The sequence below is a fragment of the Phyllobates terribilis genome, unplaced genomic scaffold (genome assembly GCF_046119375.1).
Source record: "Phyllobates terribilis strain yellow unplaced genomic scaffold, ASM4611937v1 Scaffold_3__8_contigs__length_932513732, whole genome shotgun sequence".
In the NCBI taxonomy this organism is placed as follows: Eukaryota; Metazoa; Chordata; class Amphibia; order Anura; family Dendrobatidae; genus Phyllobates; species Phyllobates terribilis.
In genome coordinates, this window is record NW_027362763.1 from 719,653,007 (window position 1) to 719,668,908 (window position 15,902).

General features: G+C 41.3%; 1 protein-coding gene across 1 annotated transcript in view; it reads right to left on the bottom strand.

Moving 5' to 3' along the window:
* The window catches only part of ABCG5 (ATP binding cassette subfamily G member 5), a 59,915-nt gene that overhangs the window by 20,130 nt on the left and 23,883 nt on the right, over nt 1–15,902 (bottom strand). Inside the window, exons 2-7 of the mRNA XM_073672041.1 lie at nt 14,682–14,803; nt 10,413–10,549; nt 8,767–8,865; nt 3,804–3,936; nt 1,861–2,000; nt 1,198–1,327 (exon numbers count right to left, since the gene is read on the bottom strand). Of these exons, the coding sequence (XP_073528142.1) occupies nt 1,198–1,327; nt 1,861–2,000; nt 3,804–3,936; nt 8,767–8,865; nt 10,413–10,549; nt 14,682–14,803 (761 nt within the window). The remainder of the gene's footprint in view (nt 1–1,197; nt 1,328–1,860; nt 2,001–3,803; nt 3,937–8,766; nt 8,866–10,412; nt 10,550–14,681; nt 14,804–15,902) is intronic.

Here is a 15,902-nt window from a genome sequence, read left to right on the forward strand (position 1 = left end):
ACTGAAACGTCGCCATGCGACATGGGATAAATAACGTCCACTTGTTTTGGTAACTATTGGAGTGCTGCTTACTTTTTCAATTTTTTTAGATTTTTACAAAAATAGGATGTTTTGTATGGGAGGCTTTGCACCCTCATTGGATTTTTTTTTAAGTGTGCTGTTCCAATTTATATTTTAGATGTATAGATAGATGGATAGATATAACAGACATAATAGATATATATAATTAATAGATAGATACAATAGATAGATGGATTTGATACGAGATAGATAGAAAAAATATAAATAATAGATATAATTAATAGATAGATGGAAATGATAGACAGATAGATAGATAGATAGATAGATAGATAGATAGATTGATATGAGATAGATAGATAAATAGATATGGGATAGATATACAAAAAGAAAGCACAGCAGCACTCTGTAAGGGCCAAAATATATGAAAATACTGAAAACATTAAATCTAAACTGTATTGTTACTCAATAAGATGTACTATGAGCGGCAAGTAGGCTCATAGTCCAATAGTGGCATATTTCGTAAGAATAGGACACATCAGAGAGAGATCACCTTGCCGCGGTTGATGGGCATACATGAATTGGCCAATTTATGCTCTAAGAACCTTCATTTTTTGTGACTACATCTTATTGAGTAACAATACAGTTTAGATTTAATGTTTTCAGTATTTTCAGATATTTTGGCCCTTACAGAGTGCTGCTGTGCTTTCTTTTTGTATATTATGCAGTCATTGCAGCTGGCACCTGTTCACACTTGGAAGCTGCTGGTCAGATTTTCTACAATAGATATATAGATAAATAGATATGAGATAGACAGATAAATAGATGATAGATATTAGATAGATAGACAGATAGATCATAGATAAATATAGATAGATAGATAGATAGATATGGGATAGATAGATAGATAATAGATAGATAGACAGATGCATGATAAATAGGTATATAGATAGATACATAGATACATGATAGATAGATGATAGATAATAGATAGATAGATACATGATAAATAGATAGATACATGATAGATAGATAGATACATGATAGATAGATAGGTAGATAGATATGAGATAGATGGATAAATATGTAGATAGATAGATACATGATAGATAGGTAGATAGATAGATAGATATGAGATAGATAGATAGATAGATGATAGATAATAGATAGATGCCTTACCAAAAAAGTCAAATGGGTTGGAGTGTTCTGGACATTCATATCCACAATCATCAAAAAATGAGATCATCTCTTGGGGGTTGCCACAGAAAATAAGTTCTCCACAACTCATAATAGCAATCCTATCAAAAATCTTGTAGACGAAATATAAAATAGTCAATTATATCACAAAGTGTTAGCAATAATAACATGTATGTACAGTAAATCAGGTTATACTTCGTAATAACATAATGATGTAAACCATGTATGACTTCTGAAGTTTTAAGAGCCATTCCCCAAATTATTCGATGAATGCCAAGCTGGCTGCTCTCTTGGGAACCATTTACAGATGTGTTTGCAATGATACATTAATAGTAATTCTCAGAAATAATGTTATTTTTTTATGTTCATTCTTAAAGTTTTCTTCGAGGTAAAGTTTCTGTTGCATCTTGCCATCTCGCATAGAGAAAGTTTTAAAACTAAAGTCAAGTAAGTAAAATGTGTTACCGGGGTGTTGTGCTGTGTTAATATTCACAAATGACTGTAGTAAATCCAGATAATTACTATTATTTATTTTTCTTAAAATAGAGTACAGAGTAAATAAAACCATAGAAGAGTCCCAGCGTTATTCACCTGTCTGTGTAATGGCGAATCTGAGCCAGAAACATACAATTGTTGGCCACTTACTTTGAATAGTTCGGAGCGCGGCTGGTGAATGGAAATAATCACTATCCTGTCTTTACGCGCCAGCTGAGAAAGAAGTAAAACGATATGATTTGCCGTCATTGAATCCAAACCGGTAGTTGGTTCATCAAGTAAAATGATCTCTGTGGAAGACAGGAGAGTAACTGTGTTAAAGTCTTCACAAACAGCCTCCTTTATGGGAGCAGCAAAAAAGAGCAACTTCAGCAAAAAAAAAAGAGTCCTTCAGTCAGCCTCTTCTGTTAGTCCCTACTGCCTTCTTGTATCTGGATGATCTTTAATATTGTTTTTATTGTCCCTATAGTAATTTGCAGGATGCCCTTAAAGGACTGTTCTAATCTTCTGGAGCTGTGCTGGCTGCCTGCACCTGAAGATTGACAGCTTGGACTAGAGGCATTGGAGAAATGCAGGAGGACTAAAGGAGGCCGGATCCAGCAAACTGGCCTGCTTCAGACTGGCGCTTACCGGCTGTAACGCTGCACACTTCTTACCTAAGTAAATGGCCACTCTGAGGACTAAAGGATGGCCGATCTACAAACTACAGAATTAAAAATCCCTCTATTCTTGAGAAAGGGGAAAATTTCAAAGTTGTTTATTTTTTTACATGCACTTTGCAATTATATCCTTTTAAGAACTTGAAACAACATCTTTAAAATCAAGCTTTTGCTATGCAATGTAAAAGCAGTTTGAAGTAAGGACGAGACCCTAATTCTGAGGTCATTAGGGCAGTACAGTATGTACTGCCTCCTGTGGGGCAGAGACACCTCTCCCCTCACAGCCGCGTTCCTGGTCCGGCGTCCTCCAGCTCCCCTTCTCGGATACTGTGCTTAGGACGCGCACTCCCTCCCTCTTAAAGGGGCCACGCGCGCCGTCCTAAAGAGTCCCCGGCCAATGACCGGAGGACCACCCCTATTTAATGCACCTACTCCAAAATGGAGGTGCCTGCGCAAGGTTGTTTGTGTGCTAACACTCTCCTCAGCCCCCAGGTCCCAGTGCCCGCCAGTCTGTCTGTCAGCCGTGCCCGCCAGCCTGTCTTATCAGTCATGCCCGCCAGCCTGTCTATCAGCCGTGCCCGCTATCCTGTCTACCTGGATCACCTGTCAGGTTACCTGCTGTGTCCGCCTGCTTGTCTACCCGGATCACCTGTCTGGCTACCAGCCGAACCCGCCTGCTTGCCTACCCGGATCACCCGTCAAGCTACCTGCCGCAGTACTTGTCAGTCTCAGCCACCTGACCCTGCTCTCACACAAGGTCGGTCCCAGAGTGGCACCTGGTTCCCCTGCCCGGTCCCTCCTTGGTTCACAGAGTCGACTAAGCCGCTGTGTGGCCAGGGTCGGTCCGAGTAGGCGCTTAGTTACGCCCTTCTGGTCCCTCCTTGCATCCCAGTACAGAGGTTCCACCACCCGGACCTGTAACAGTTTGCGCAGGTCATGGAACCCGGTGGCTCCCAGGCTCCTTCGCTCTCAGACCTGTACCAGGAGGTCTCTCGCCAGAGAGCCCAACAGGATACTATCCTGTCCTACCTGTCCTACCTGCAGACAGTCAACTCCCGCCTGGACGTGCTGTCCACCCCGACTGTGCCTGCCTCTAACTGAGCGGCACCCGCTCCGGCGGCACGTCTACCCAGTGGCGCTATGGCATCCGGCTTTGGACCCCAGCTATCTGCTCCACATCACATATGTGACTCAGCATCACAGTTTGAAGAAATATCCTTTCGCTTTAATTGATCACTCCAGCCAGATTACGTCAGCGCCGATATCTTTGAAATCCAGCGCAGATCCTTGCATGATCCAGTCTCAGAATGCCTTTGTCATGCGCCGTGAGCTCGGCAAGGCTGAGGTGTATACACCTTGGCTCACTGCACATGACAGAGCCAATAATGCCATATCATTCTGATTTTGTTACATACAAATAAACACTTTACTCACTTGGGTCCTGAATTAATTGGCCTGCAATAGAAACCCTTCGTCTTTCACCACTGGATATGCCATTAAAAACGCGGCCTCCTATGACTGTATCGGCAACATGAGTCAGACTCAGCTCAGCCATGACGGAGTCTACCTGAAAGGTACATTCATGAGAATTTAGAATTTATCTGTGTAAGAGAATTATCATGCTATTGTTGCTATGATATATATATACAAAGAAACAAAATCTGACCGTCACCTCCTAACAGAAAGAAGCGAATGTGAACAGGTGCAAGCTGCCGAGACTGCATTATATTTTCAAACCAGTAAATACAGCAGCTCTTTGTATACGCTAAGATGTATGCAGACATTGAATATGGGCATTTTAAATGGCACCACTACTATAAAATTGAGGTACTAAGTGCACAAATTGGCCAATTAGCAAGTGTGCCCAGCATCCACATCAAGGCGACTTTTCTTTGATGGGACCCTAACCTTTTTTTTTGGTTGAAATTTTTTGTCAATTGCGGCAAAACAGTAATATTTAATAAAAACTGCGGTGATTTTGCTGGTGTTATGAAAATCACAACAAACAATTGCAAAAAAAGAAATGCAAAAATAGTCATTTAAATACACTTTTTCCTAATCCATACATGCAAAATTTTACAAGATACAAACAAGCACGATATGGAGAAAACTATTGGGACGCCTACATATTTCACTTACAGGATCTTTTATAACCTCCCATTCTAGATCCATAGATAATGTACAGTCGGTCTCTCTGTAGCTATAACAGCTCCCGCTTTTCTGGGAAGAATTTCTAATTTTCTACAAGATTTTGGAAGTGTCTGAAAATTTTTGTCCATTCACCCAGAAGAGCGTTTGGGAGGTCAGACACTGATGTTGGGGAGAGGTCGGGCTCACAATCTCCGTTCTAGTTCACTGCAAAGGTGTTTGATAGAACTAAGGTCCAGGCTCTGTGAGGCTGGTCATGTTCTCCACAAACTCCCCGAACCATGTCTTTATGGACTTTGTGCACTGGACACAGTCATGGGGAACAGAAAAGGTCCTTCAACAAACTGTTCCCACAAGGTTAGAAGCTAAGACTTATATGCAACAAAGGGGCTGAGGCTGACACCTAAAAAACAGCGCCATAGCATTATCTCTCCTCCACCAAACATTACAAATGGCACAATGTAGTCAAGCAGGTAATGTTCTCCTGGCATTCACCAAACCCAGACTTGTATATCAGATGCCAAATAGCATGATCTGTAACGCCACAGAACATGTTACTATTGCTCCAGAATCCAGTGGTGGCAGCTTTACATCACTCTATCCGACACTTGGCATTGCGCTTGGTAATGTAAGGCTGCTTGCCCATGAAGTGCCCGGCGGGGGCGCAGTGTTTGTGCTGATGTTAATACCAGAGGAGGTCTGGACTCTGCAGTTATGGAGTCAGCAGAACGTTGGTGACTTTTCTGCCCTCTGCTCCTCCACACTCGGCCCCCCGATCTGTAACGTTAACGTTACGGGGTCTCCACTTTGTGGCTGAGTTGCTGCGGTTCCTTCCACTTCTCAATAATATCACTCACAGGTGATGGAGGAAGATTTCGGAGGGAAGAAATGTGATGACCTGACTTGTTACACCGATGGCTCCTACTACAGGACCGCGCTGGTATTTGAAGGTGTTTTATGCCCCTCTTATTTGTGCCCTCATTAACTCCTTACTCTGCCAATTGCATTTTCTCATTCCTCAAAATTCTACACTCATGTAAAAGACATACACCCATGATTCTTTACAAACCCTTATAGTCCATTTATCTAGATAAAACTTTCCCATCTGTCCTAGATTTGTTTTTCTAGGAGGCATGCACCATCTGTTACTCCTTGCAGTAACCTTTGGCATATGAAGGTAGATAGCGGAAGAGCGGATATTTACGGTAGAAAACTTTATCTAAGTCATATATCGGAATCATGTGCTGTGTTTAAATGGATGCAGCATGGAAAATATAGAAGTGGATCTTATGGGTTATTTTAGAAAATTCCAAAGTAGATAAAAGGAAATGAAGACTGGTGTCAAGTCAGCTGAAATAAAGATTAGATTAATGTTGGCTGAACCTAACACTGTAGACCGAATCTGCAGACCATCTAATGTGTTTGGGGGCCTCCTGAAACTACCCCAATAGATGATGTCAAGACAGATAAGGATGGGGCAGACTGAATTCAACATGTCCTCTTCTTTTATTTCCACCTGAAAAACAGGCTCTCTTTTCTCCACAGTTAAATCACATGAAAAAGCTAACGGTTCACGGGTATGGAGTAGACGGGACTGGGGAGACAGCTGCTGGCTGAACGAGTTATAACGCACACACACCCCAAGGTAGGAAACTCAAAACAAAAAGAAAAAAATTCAAAACTAAGTCCGGTATCCCTGACTGTGTAGAGTATTGGAGGGGTTAATGTCCCTAGTCCTTATGGCCTAGGCAAGTGGACGGGTTAATTACACCATCCTTTGTGGTATAAGGTAATGCTAGTGTGTTAATGCTTGTTAGCCAGGTGGTCTGGAGCAATGGAAAGTCAATGACTGTGTCGTTGGTGGTCTAAAATAGTGAATTGAGTTAATGCCTGTGTCCATGATGGTCTAAAGTAGTGAGAACAGTTAATACCTGTGTCCCTGGTGGTCTAGAGTAGTGAAGAGAGTTAATATCTGTGTCCCTGGTGGGCTGTAATAAAGAATAGAGTTCATGCCTGTGTCCCTGGTAGTCTAGAATAGTGAAGAGAGTTAATACCTGTCTCCCTAGTGGTCTAGAGTAGTGAGAAAAAGTTAATGCCTGTGTCCCTGTGGTCTAAAGTAGTGAAGATAGGTAATGCCTGTGTCCCTGACATTCTAGATGAGTGAACAGAGTTAATACCTGTGTCCCTGATGGTCTAGAATAGTGAACAAAGTTAACGCCTGTGTCCCTAGTGGTCTTCTAGAATAGTGAACAAAGTTAATTCTTGTGTCCCTGGTGGTCTCAAGTAGTGGAGAAAGGTTATACCTGTGTCCCTGGTGGCCTAGAATAGTGAACAGAGTTAACACCTGTGTCCATGGTGCTCTAGAGTAGTGAACATATTTAATGTCTGTGTCCCTGGTGGTTTAGAGTAGTGAAGATATTTAATGTCTGTGTCCCTGGTGGTTTAGAGTAGTGAAGATATTTAATGTCTGTGTCCCTGGTGGTCTAGAGTAGTGAAGATATTTAATGTTTGTGTCCATGGTGCTCTAGAGTAGTGAAGATATTTAATGTTTGTGTCCCTGGTGGTCTAGAGTAGTGAAGATATTTAATGTCTGTGTCCCTGGTGGTTTAGAGTGGTGAAGATATTTAATGTCTGGGTCCCTGGTGGTTTAGAGTGGTGAAGATATTTAATGTCTGGGTCCCTGGTGGTTTAGAGTGGTGAAGATATTTAATGTCTGTGTCCCTGGTGGTCTAGAGTAGTGAAGATATTTAATGTTTGTGTCCCTGGTGGTCTAGAGTAGTGAAGATATTTAATGTCTGTGTCCCTGGTGGTTTAGAGTGGTGAAGATATTTAATGTCTGTGTCCCTGGTGGTTTAGAGTGGTGAAGATATTTAATGTCTGTGTCCCTGGTGGTTTAGAGTGGTGAAGATATTTAATGTTTGGGTCCCTGGTGGTTTAGAGTAGTGAAGATATTTAATGTCTGTGTCCCTGGTGGTTTAGAGTAGTGAAGATATTTAATGTATGTGTCCCTGGTGGTTTAGAGTAGTGAAGATATTTAATGTTTGTGTCTCTGGTGGTCTAGAGTAGTGAAAATATTTAATGTTTGCGTCCCTGGGGGTCTAGAGTAGTGAATAGAACTAACACCTGTGTCCTTAATGGCCTAGAGTAGTAGAGAAAGCTATTGTCTGTGTTGCTGGTGGTGTACAGTACCAGTGACGTTAATACCTGTGTTTCCAGCAGTGTCGAGTGACAGAGGGTCTTGTACCTTTTTCCCTGGTGGTCTAGAGTAGCAGAAGTTCTAATGACTATGTCTCTGGAGGAAATGTTTTAAACTAAAATAAAAAACAAACAAACACTTCTGACCAATTAAACCCACTGCTGTTCCAGCACTAATGCTCTGACAAATGGACAAACTGTGGCCTTGGTTTAATAGGGTTGGTTAAGACCCACCCGGGCATACCCCAAATTCCTCCTGGAAAACAAAAACAAACCTGCCTGGTGTGGCCCCCCAGCTTAGGTGGGATTTACACAAGCCCTGACCCCAAACCTGGATTTTCTAAGATTGTATCTGAAAAACTTGAGAATGAATTTGATACTCTCTTGTGGTTTATTTCCCAGGAATTACGACATGTCACACCTGCCATTACTGGTGGCAAGTTATTGGGCGTCGAAAATAAAAACAAAATCTACAAAGCTCGGCACTGGGGACTAAACTGGTAAATATGGCCGTCTCTTTAGGGATCATTCACACATCCGATTTTCGTGTATGAGTGCTATCCGTGGTTTTCATGTACCTGTGATAGTCAATGGGGCCATTCACATGTCCGCGATTTTTTTGCAGACCGAGAGTTCCGCGGAAAATCGAGGAGACACGGAAAATCGAGGAGACACGGAAAATCGAGGAGACACGTCTGATTATGATCCAAGTGTCGGATCAAAATCGGCACTGCAAATCAATGGATCCGTGAAGAAATCAGAACAATTTCCGCAGACTGTCACATTGAAGAAAGTGGAGAAACTTTTCTTTTTTTTTATTTCTCCATGTGTGAAAAAAACAGATGACACTCGGACCACACTCTGATCAAAAGGTCCGTTTTTCTCGTACGTGGAAAAATTGGACTTGCTAATGAGGCCTTATATGACATTTTATTCTCTTAGTAGGAGAACTTTAATTTATCAGAATTTTGGATAAAAGGGTCTGGAATGAGGCAATCAGTGGTCAGCAATGTATCATTCTCCTAACACATGGAGAAACACAGAAGATAATAACCTTATTCCTGATAGCTTCCTTGGAGTGTTTCTGCAGGGACAGCATTGCCGTGTAGGTCAGCGTTTCTCGCACAGTCAGGTAGGGAAGTAAACTGTCGTGCTGCAAGGGGGCAAACAAGAGAAATGACTGAAACAGAGAAACTTTTGTACCATACGTCAGATGTACATATCAATGTACGCCGCTCAAAACTATATGATTGAGAATATTCATTGGAAAAAATACGATTTTTCAATATAGGGAATTCATTATATTGTATCTTTTTCATATATGTTGTATCCATTTATTATATGTAAATTCTAAAGTCTGCAAAATTCTTCACTCCAAAAAGTGATAAATGTGTAAAGAAACACTAAAAACTATTTTATAAAATTACTGTAGGTGAATAATCAAGTAATAACTGCAATATAGAATCCCTCTAGAATTATTACAACGTTTGATACAAAATAATTACAAAAGTAAAAACACAAAAGGTGAAATCAGACGTCCTAGTTTATAGGCGCTTTATAGTCTATTCTATGTTTAATACCTCAAATACACCAAAAATGCCATCTATATATACAAAGAAATGGACGACTACCTGTATCCCAGGTACCTGTCCATATTCATGCTGAAATAGCATAGACAAAGAGGAGAAAAGCTCAGCATATATTGCAAAAAGTATTTATTGAATAATACACAGTAAAGATAGATAAAAATTCAGACAATGAGGTAATCAGATGATAAAGTGCTAACAGGTAAAAATAGATCAATGGTATTATAGTCCCAATAAACCCGTGGGTCAATGTGATTGCACGTTGCCCAAAGGTAGTAAATGTTATAAATACTAAATTTGAACATGTGAGCTGGAGTAAGGATCACAGAGTAATAACATAATCCCAATGACTACTAAGTAGATAGGAGTGGGAGGAAAAACCAATGTTTTCTCAATAGAAAACTCTGTGCCCAACCCTTGCGCTAGAATCACTTAAATCACCATTTGCCCTTGATAAAGTGGCCAGGGACGCCGCGAAACGCACGTTGGGCTTATCACCCTCACCATACCCTCTCTACCCGGACTGTGCTCTCTTGTCAGGTAAATTATCCTGTGGGATTTAAGTGATTCTAGCACAAGGGTTGGGCACAGAGTTTTCTATTGAGAAAACATTGGTTTTTCCTCCCACTCCTATCTACTTAGTAGTCATTGGGATTATGTTATTACTCTGTGATCCTTACTCCAGCTCACATGTTCAAATTTAGTATTTATAACATTTACTACCTTTGGGCAACGTGCAATCATATTGACCCACGGGTTTATTGGGACTATAATACCATTGATCTGAATTTTTATCTATCTTTACTGTGTATTATTCAATAAATACTTTTTGCAATACATGCTGAGCTTTTCTCCTCTTTGTCTATGTTTAATACCTGTATAATCTATAGAGAGTTGTTATTGAGGCTTTTCCACCAGTTTTATAGCATTAAAAAGAAACAAATTTTGTCTCACCGATTTTAGGTCACTCTCACCATTTTTAAAAAATAAGGTGGAGAGGTAACTGGGCCAAAAAAAAAAAATCACAATTCTTACTACAGTCAGGGGTGTAGTGTAAAAATGGATGAAACATTTCTAGACAAAAGAGATTTCTTAACTTTTTAAAGTGTAATACCTGTAAGACATAGGAGAAACAGTCCTGGAATTGTTCCTTCTTTAACTGAGACCCGTTCACATGCACCTCGCCAACCAACGTTCCTTTATGTCCTATTCTTCCAGAAATGGCATCCAGAAGAGTTGTTTTTCCAGATCCTTAAAATAAAATGTTATAAGATTAATGTAAGGGCTCGTTCACACTGGCGTATATTCTCTCATGCAAGAGAATCATGCTGATTAAGCTAATGACACTCAGCTCAAACTCTAATAGCCTTTTTCGAGTTATGGTTTTTACCCTCCAAAAAAGGAAGGAATCCATAAAGTATAAAAACACAATCCTTTATTATCCCATATATAAAAACATTTTAAAAAAGTATATATAGGGAATGCCTCCAAAAGGGGACACTAAATACGGTTGACAATACAAAAATTACATTCATAGTATGGAGTTCAGTCCAGAGTGACCTTCAGGTGAAGCAAGGCAAAACGCGCATCAGGGTTAGGGGACACCACTCCTGACACTTTGGATCTCTTTGTTTTTTGGGAGAAAAAAATATAACCTGAAAAAAGGTTATTATAATTGTTAAATGAAGAGCCACACTCTGATATACAGTACAGACCAAAAGTTTGGACACACCTTCTCATTTAAAGATATTTCTGTATTTTCATGACTATGAAAATTGTACATTCACACTGAATGCATCAAAACTATGAATTAACACATGTGGAATAATATACTTAATAAAAAAGTGTGAAACAACTGAAAATATGTCTTATATTCTAGGTTCTTCAAAGTAGCCACCTTTTGCTTTGATGACTGCTTTGCACACTCTTGGCATTCTCTTGATGAGCTTCAAGAGGTAGTCACCGGAAATGGTTTTCACTTCACAGGTGTGCCCTCTCAGGTTTAATAAGTGGGATTTCTTGCCTTATAAATGGGGTTGGGACCATCAGTTGTGTTGTGCAGAAGTCTGGTGGATACACAGCTGATAGTCCTACTGAATAGACTGTTAGAATTTGTATTAAAGCAAGAAAAAAGCAGCTAAGTAAAGAAAAACAAGTGGCCATCATTACTTTAAGAAATGAAGGTCAGTCAGTCCAAAAAATTGGGCAAACTTTGAAAGTGTCCCCAAGTGCAGTTGCAAAAACCATCAAGCGCTACAAAGAAACTGGCTTACATGAGGACCGCCCCAGTAAAGGAAGACCAAGAGTCACCTCTGCTTCTGAGGATAAGTTTATCCGAGTCACCAGCCTCCAAAATCGCAGGTTAACAGCAGCTCAGATTAGACACCAGGTCAATGCCACACAGAGTTCTAGCAGCAGACACATCTCTTCAACAACTGTTAAGAGGAGACTTTGTGCAGCAGGCCTTCATGGTAAAATAGCTGCTAGGAAACCACTGCTAAGGACAGGCAACAAGCAGAAGAGACTTGTTTGGGCTAAAGAACACAAGGAATGGACATTAGACCAGTGGAAATCTGTGCTTTGGTCTGATGAGTCCAAATTTGAGCTCTTTGGTTCCAACCACCGTGTCTTTGTGCGACGCAGAAAAGGTGAACGGATGGACTCTACATGCCTGGTTCCCACCGTGAAGCATGGAGTAGGAGGTGTGATGGTGTGGGGGTGCTTTGCTGGTGACACTGTTGGGGATTTATTCAAAATTGAAGGCATACTGAACCAGCATGGCTACCACAGCATCTTGCAGCGGCATGCTATTCCATCCGGTTTGCGTTTAGTTGGACCATCATTTATTTTTCAACAGGCAATGACCCCAAACACACCTCCAGTCTGTGTAAGGGCTATTTGACCAAGAAGGAGAGTGATGGGGTGCTACGCCAGATGACCTGGCCTCCACAGTCACCAGACCTGAACCCAATCGAGATGGTTTGGGGTGAGCTGGACCGCAGAGTGATGGCAAAAGGGCCAACAAGTGCTCAGCATCTCTGGGAACTCCTTCAAGATTGTTGGAAGACCATTTCCGGTGACTACCTCTTGAAGCTGATCAAGAGAATGCCAAGAGTGTGCAAAGCAGTCATCAAAGCAAAAGGTGGCTACTTTGAAGAACCTAGAATATAAGACATATTTTCAGTTGTTTCACACTTTTTTGTTAAGTATATAATTCCACATGTGTTAATTCATAGTTTTGATGCCTTCAGTGTGAATGTACAATTTTCATAGTCATGAAAATACAGAAAAATCTTTAAATAAGAAGGTGTGTCCAAACTTTTGGTCTGTACTGTATATACATGGACATTGTTGGTAATCAGCTCAAACTCTGTCAGAGTTTGATCTGAGTGTTATCTGAGTGTGATCCGATTCTCCCGCATGAGAGAATCATAGCACAGGGGCAGAGAAGATGGAGAACTTCATTTCTCCATCTTCTCCATTGTCTCTGTGCGCGTACATCAGACTGCACTCGAATGAAATCAGAGTACGGTCTGATGTTTCACATACACCCATAGACTTGTATGTGTGCACATAATCCGAATATCGGATGCACTCGCAGCATGTTGAATTGAAATGAAAAAATAATTGCAAGTCTGCACTGAACCATAGTATAACATTGGGCCGAATGCTATCCGATAAAACATCGGATAGCACTCAGCCGTGTTATACGCTAGTGTGAGCGAGCCCTTATACTGTGTTACAGCGCCACACCTGTCAGTGGGTTATGTCTGGTATTGTAGCTCGTCCTCATAGAAGCTACTATGACCACCTGTTCTTCTTAGACATTAGTAAAAAAAATGTATTACTGATCTGGCCTGACTTTTGAACTTCCCAAGAGTTGACCATATAGATGGCAGACACGGAGGTAGGAGAAGTCTCAATATTAGTTAAGAAATGAAAAAAATTTAAAACAGAATAGACCTCATATAGGACCTGTCTACTCTCCTGATGTTTTGCCTGTTTTAGCAAATACTTTTATCCTTATAAAAATACTTTTTTTTTAAACTCTACATGAAGCTGTTTCTCTGTTACTCCTCCTGGAAATGTATTATCAATTTAACAAGACCCTATTACCATTCTCCTCATCCAAATGGCACGTCCGTACACACTCTGACATTGTCCAATCAGTGCTGCTGACATGTCTAAGGACACGCCACTTTGACAAGGAGAATTGTAGCAGCATCTTGTCAATTTATTAATACATTTCCAGCAGGAATAACAGAGGAACCACACACTGTATGTGTATTTGCTAAAGCTGACATGGAGGAAAGGTCACAGATCCAGTTACAATATTGATTCTACAACAACCATGGCAAATTTGTAACTTGAAAACATACAAAGTTGAGACGACCTGGAAACAAATCATTGATTCCAATGTCCTCAGAATTCCAGCACATTTTTATTTTTGGAGATGGAAAAAGTGTCAAATTCATATATATCTTGACCTTGGCTGATCTTCATCCCGGTGACTTTTCTGTGGATGCAAAGGGTTGGAAAGGTGGCCCCTTGATCCAACATGTACAGATTCACGATCTGCACCCACTTAAAGGGTTTTTCCGGGACTTTAACATTGTTGGCTTATCCTTAGGATAGGACATCAATGTCTGATCGGTGGGGGTGCGACACCCGGCACACCCATCGATCAGCTATTCTGGGGTTGGCGTTAGTTACGGAGCTGCACAACCCAGCTCCGCCGATGGAATAGTGGCCACAGCCGGGTACTGCACATCTGCCCCCTATTGATTTGGATAGGAGTCAGATGTGCAGTACCTGGTTGTGGCCACTATGTGCAGCTCCATAACTGAGCGGTTCTGGCTGTCGCTGACACCAGAAACAGCTGATCGGCGGGGATGCCAGGGGTCACACCTCCACTGATCAGACATTGATGACCTATTCTATCAATTTTAAAGTCTAGGACAACCCCTTTAAAGATGATTTATCACTTACCATAAATATGTAATTTTGTTCCTTGGTGTAAATGCCGCTGTTCTCCTGAATCCAGTATTGTTTTACTTTTTTTCCTGCGTCTCTCCATTCCTGAGATATTGCCCCCTCTTCCTTGTATACAAGTTTAATCACGTTAGCCAAGTAGGTGTGGTCCTCAACTCTTCTCTGTGGGAGTCTTATGAAGACCACACACCCTTGACTAACAGTGCAAGATTTATAAACAACAAAGAGGGGCCCATATCTCCGGAGTGGAGAGGTACAGGTACAGAAAAACAATGCCGGATTCAGGAGAAACTGCTATTTCACATTTATTATTTTTTATTACTTTTTTGTTTTTTGGAATAACGGATAAAGTACAGAGAATCATGTACTAAAAGAAGCGCGTTCTGCTCACCTGAGTTTCCTAAAATTGCCATGATTTGACCACTTTCCATGTAAAAGGAAACATCCCTTAAAATTTGCCTTGTCCATTTTTTGTAATATGATTGAACATCCCACCATGGTCCGACGCGCTCACTGAAAAGAAAAGAAACATCATTCCTAGTACAATATAAACTTTTTATACTTTTGCTGAAACAATCAGTATGGCTGATCTCCATTTCACAGTTTACGTGTACAATTTAATGGGAATCTGTCAGGATGATTTTACTACTGAACTAGCGGTATGACTATATAGGTCAGGGGAGCACAACCTGTGGCCCCGGGGCCACACGTGACCCGCGATGCCATTCTGTGCGGCTCCCAAACATATGGGCAGAAAAATGCTAGTCTGACAGGTTAAAGGGGTTGTTCAGGACTATATTCATTTTTTTACTACGGGCCAAAGAACTAACAGGCAGGTAGTTGCTGACTACTTGCCTGTTGTTCCCAGCGCAGATCTCTACTGGCACAGACGCTCCTGCGGGCGATTCTGCGGCTTCCGCTGACATCATAGGTCAGTGGCTTTTATTCCCCTGTCTTGACAGCGCATGACTGTCTATGTCATGCTAATTGATAGCTGGCTCCCCGCTGCCTAACTGCGGGGAGCCAGCTTGCAAACATAGGAGAGCTGCTGTGTTGATGTGGAGCAGCTGAATCACCAGCAGGAGGGGTGGGTGACCTCTTTGAGCCGACACCAGACACCAGATAGAACAGGCAGGTAATTAGCAACAATCTGGCTGTTAGTTTTTTGGCTCAGATGGGGCTGGAATGAAGCAAAGCGCGCTCTATGTGAACGGCGCTTTGCGCATGCCCGGAACTCAGGGAGCACAGTGCACGTCATAGGGTCCTGTGATGTGCAGGGGAGGGAGGGCTATGACGCCAAGCCTGTGGAAAAAAGAATTGATTAAAGTGCTTTTCTCTGCAATCAGACGTCTACTATGGCTATACAGGGTATAGAAAAGTAAATCTATACTTACCTGTACGCAGGGGTGGATTAAGAGTAGCAAGAGCCCTCCCCCACACACACACACCTGATGTATCACATGACATGTCACATGATCCCCTGTGATAGATCATGTGATAGTTCACGTGAAATTAATTTGGCACAATATTAGTATATTAATTATAATATTTTTTTTACATGAATTGTATGACTTAATATTGAGCACAATTAAGTATGCTGACATCCCCTATA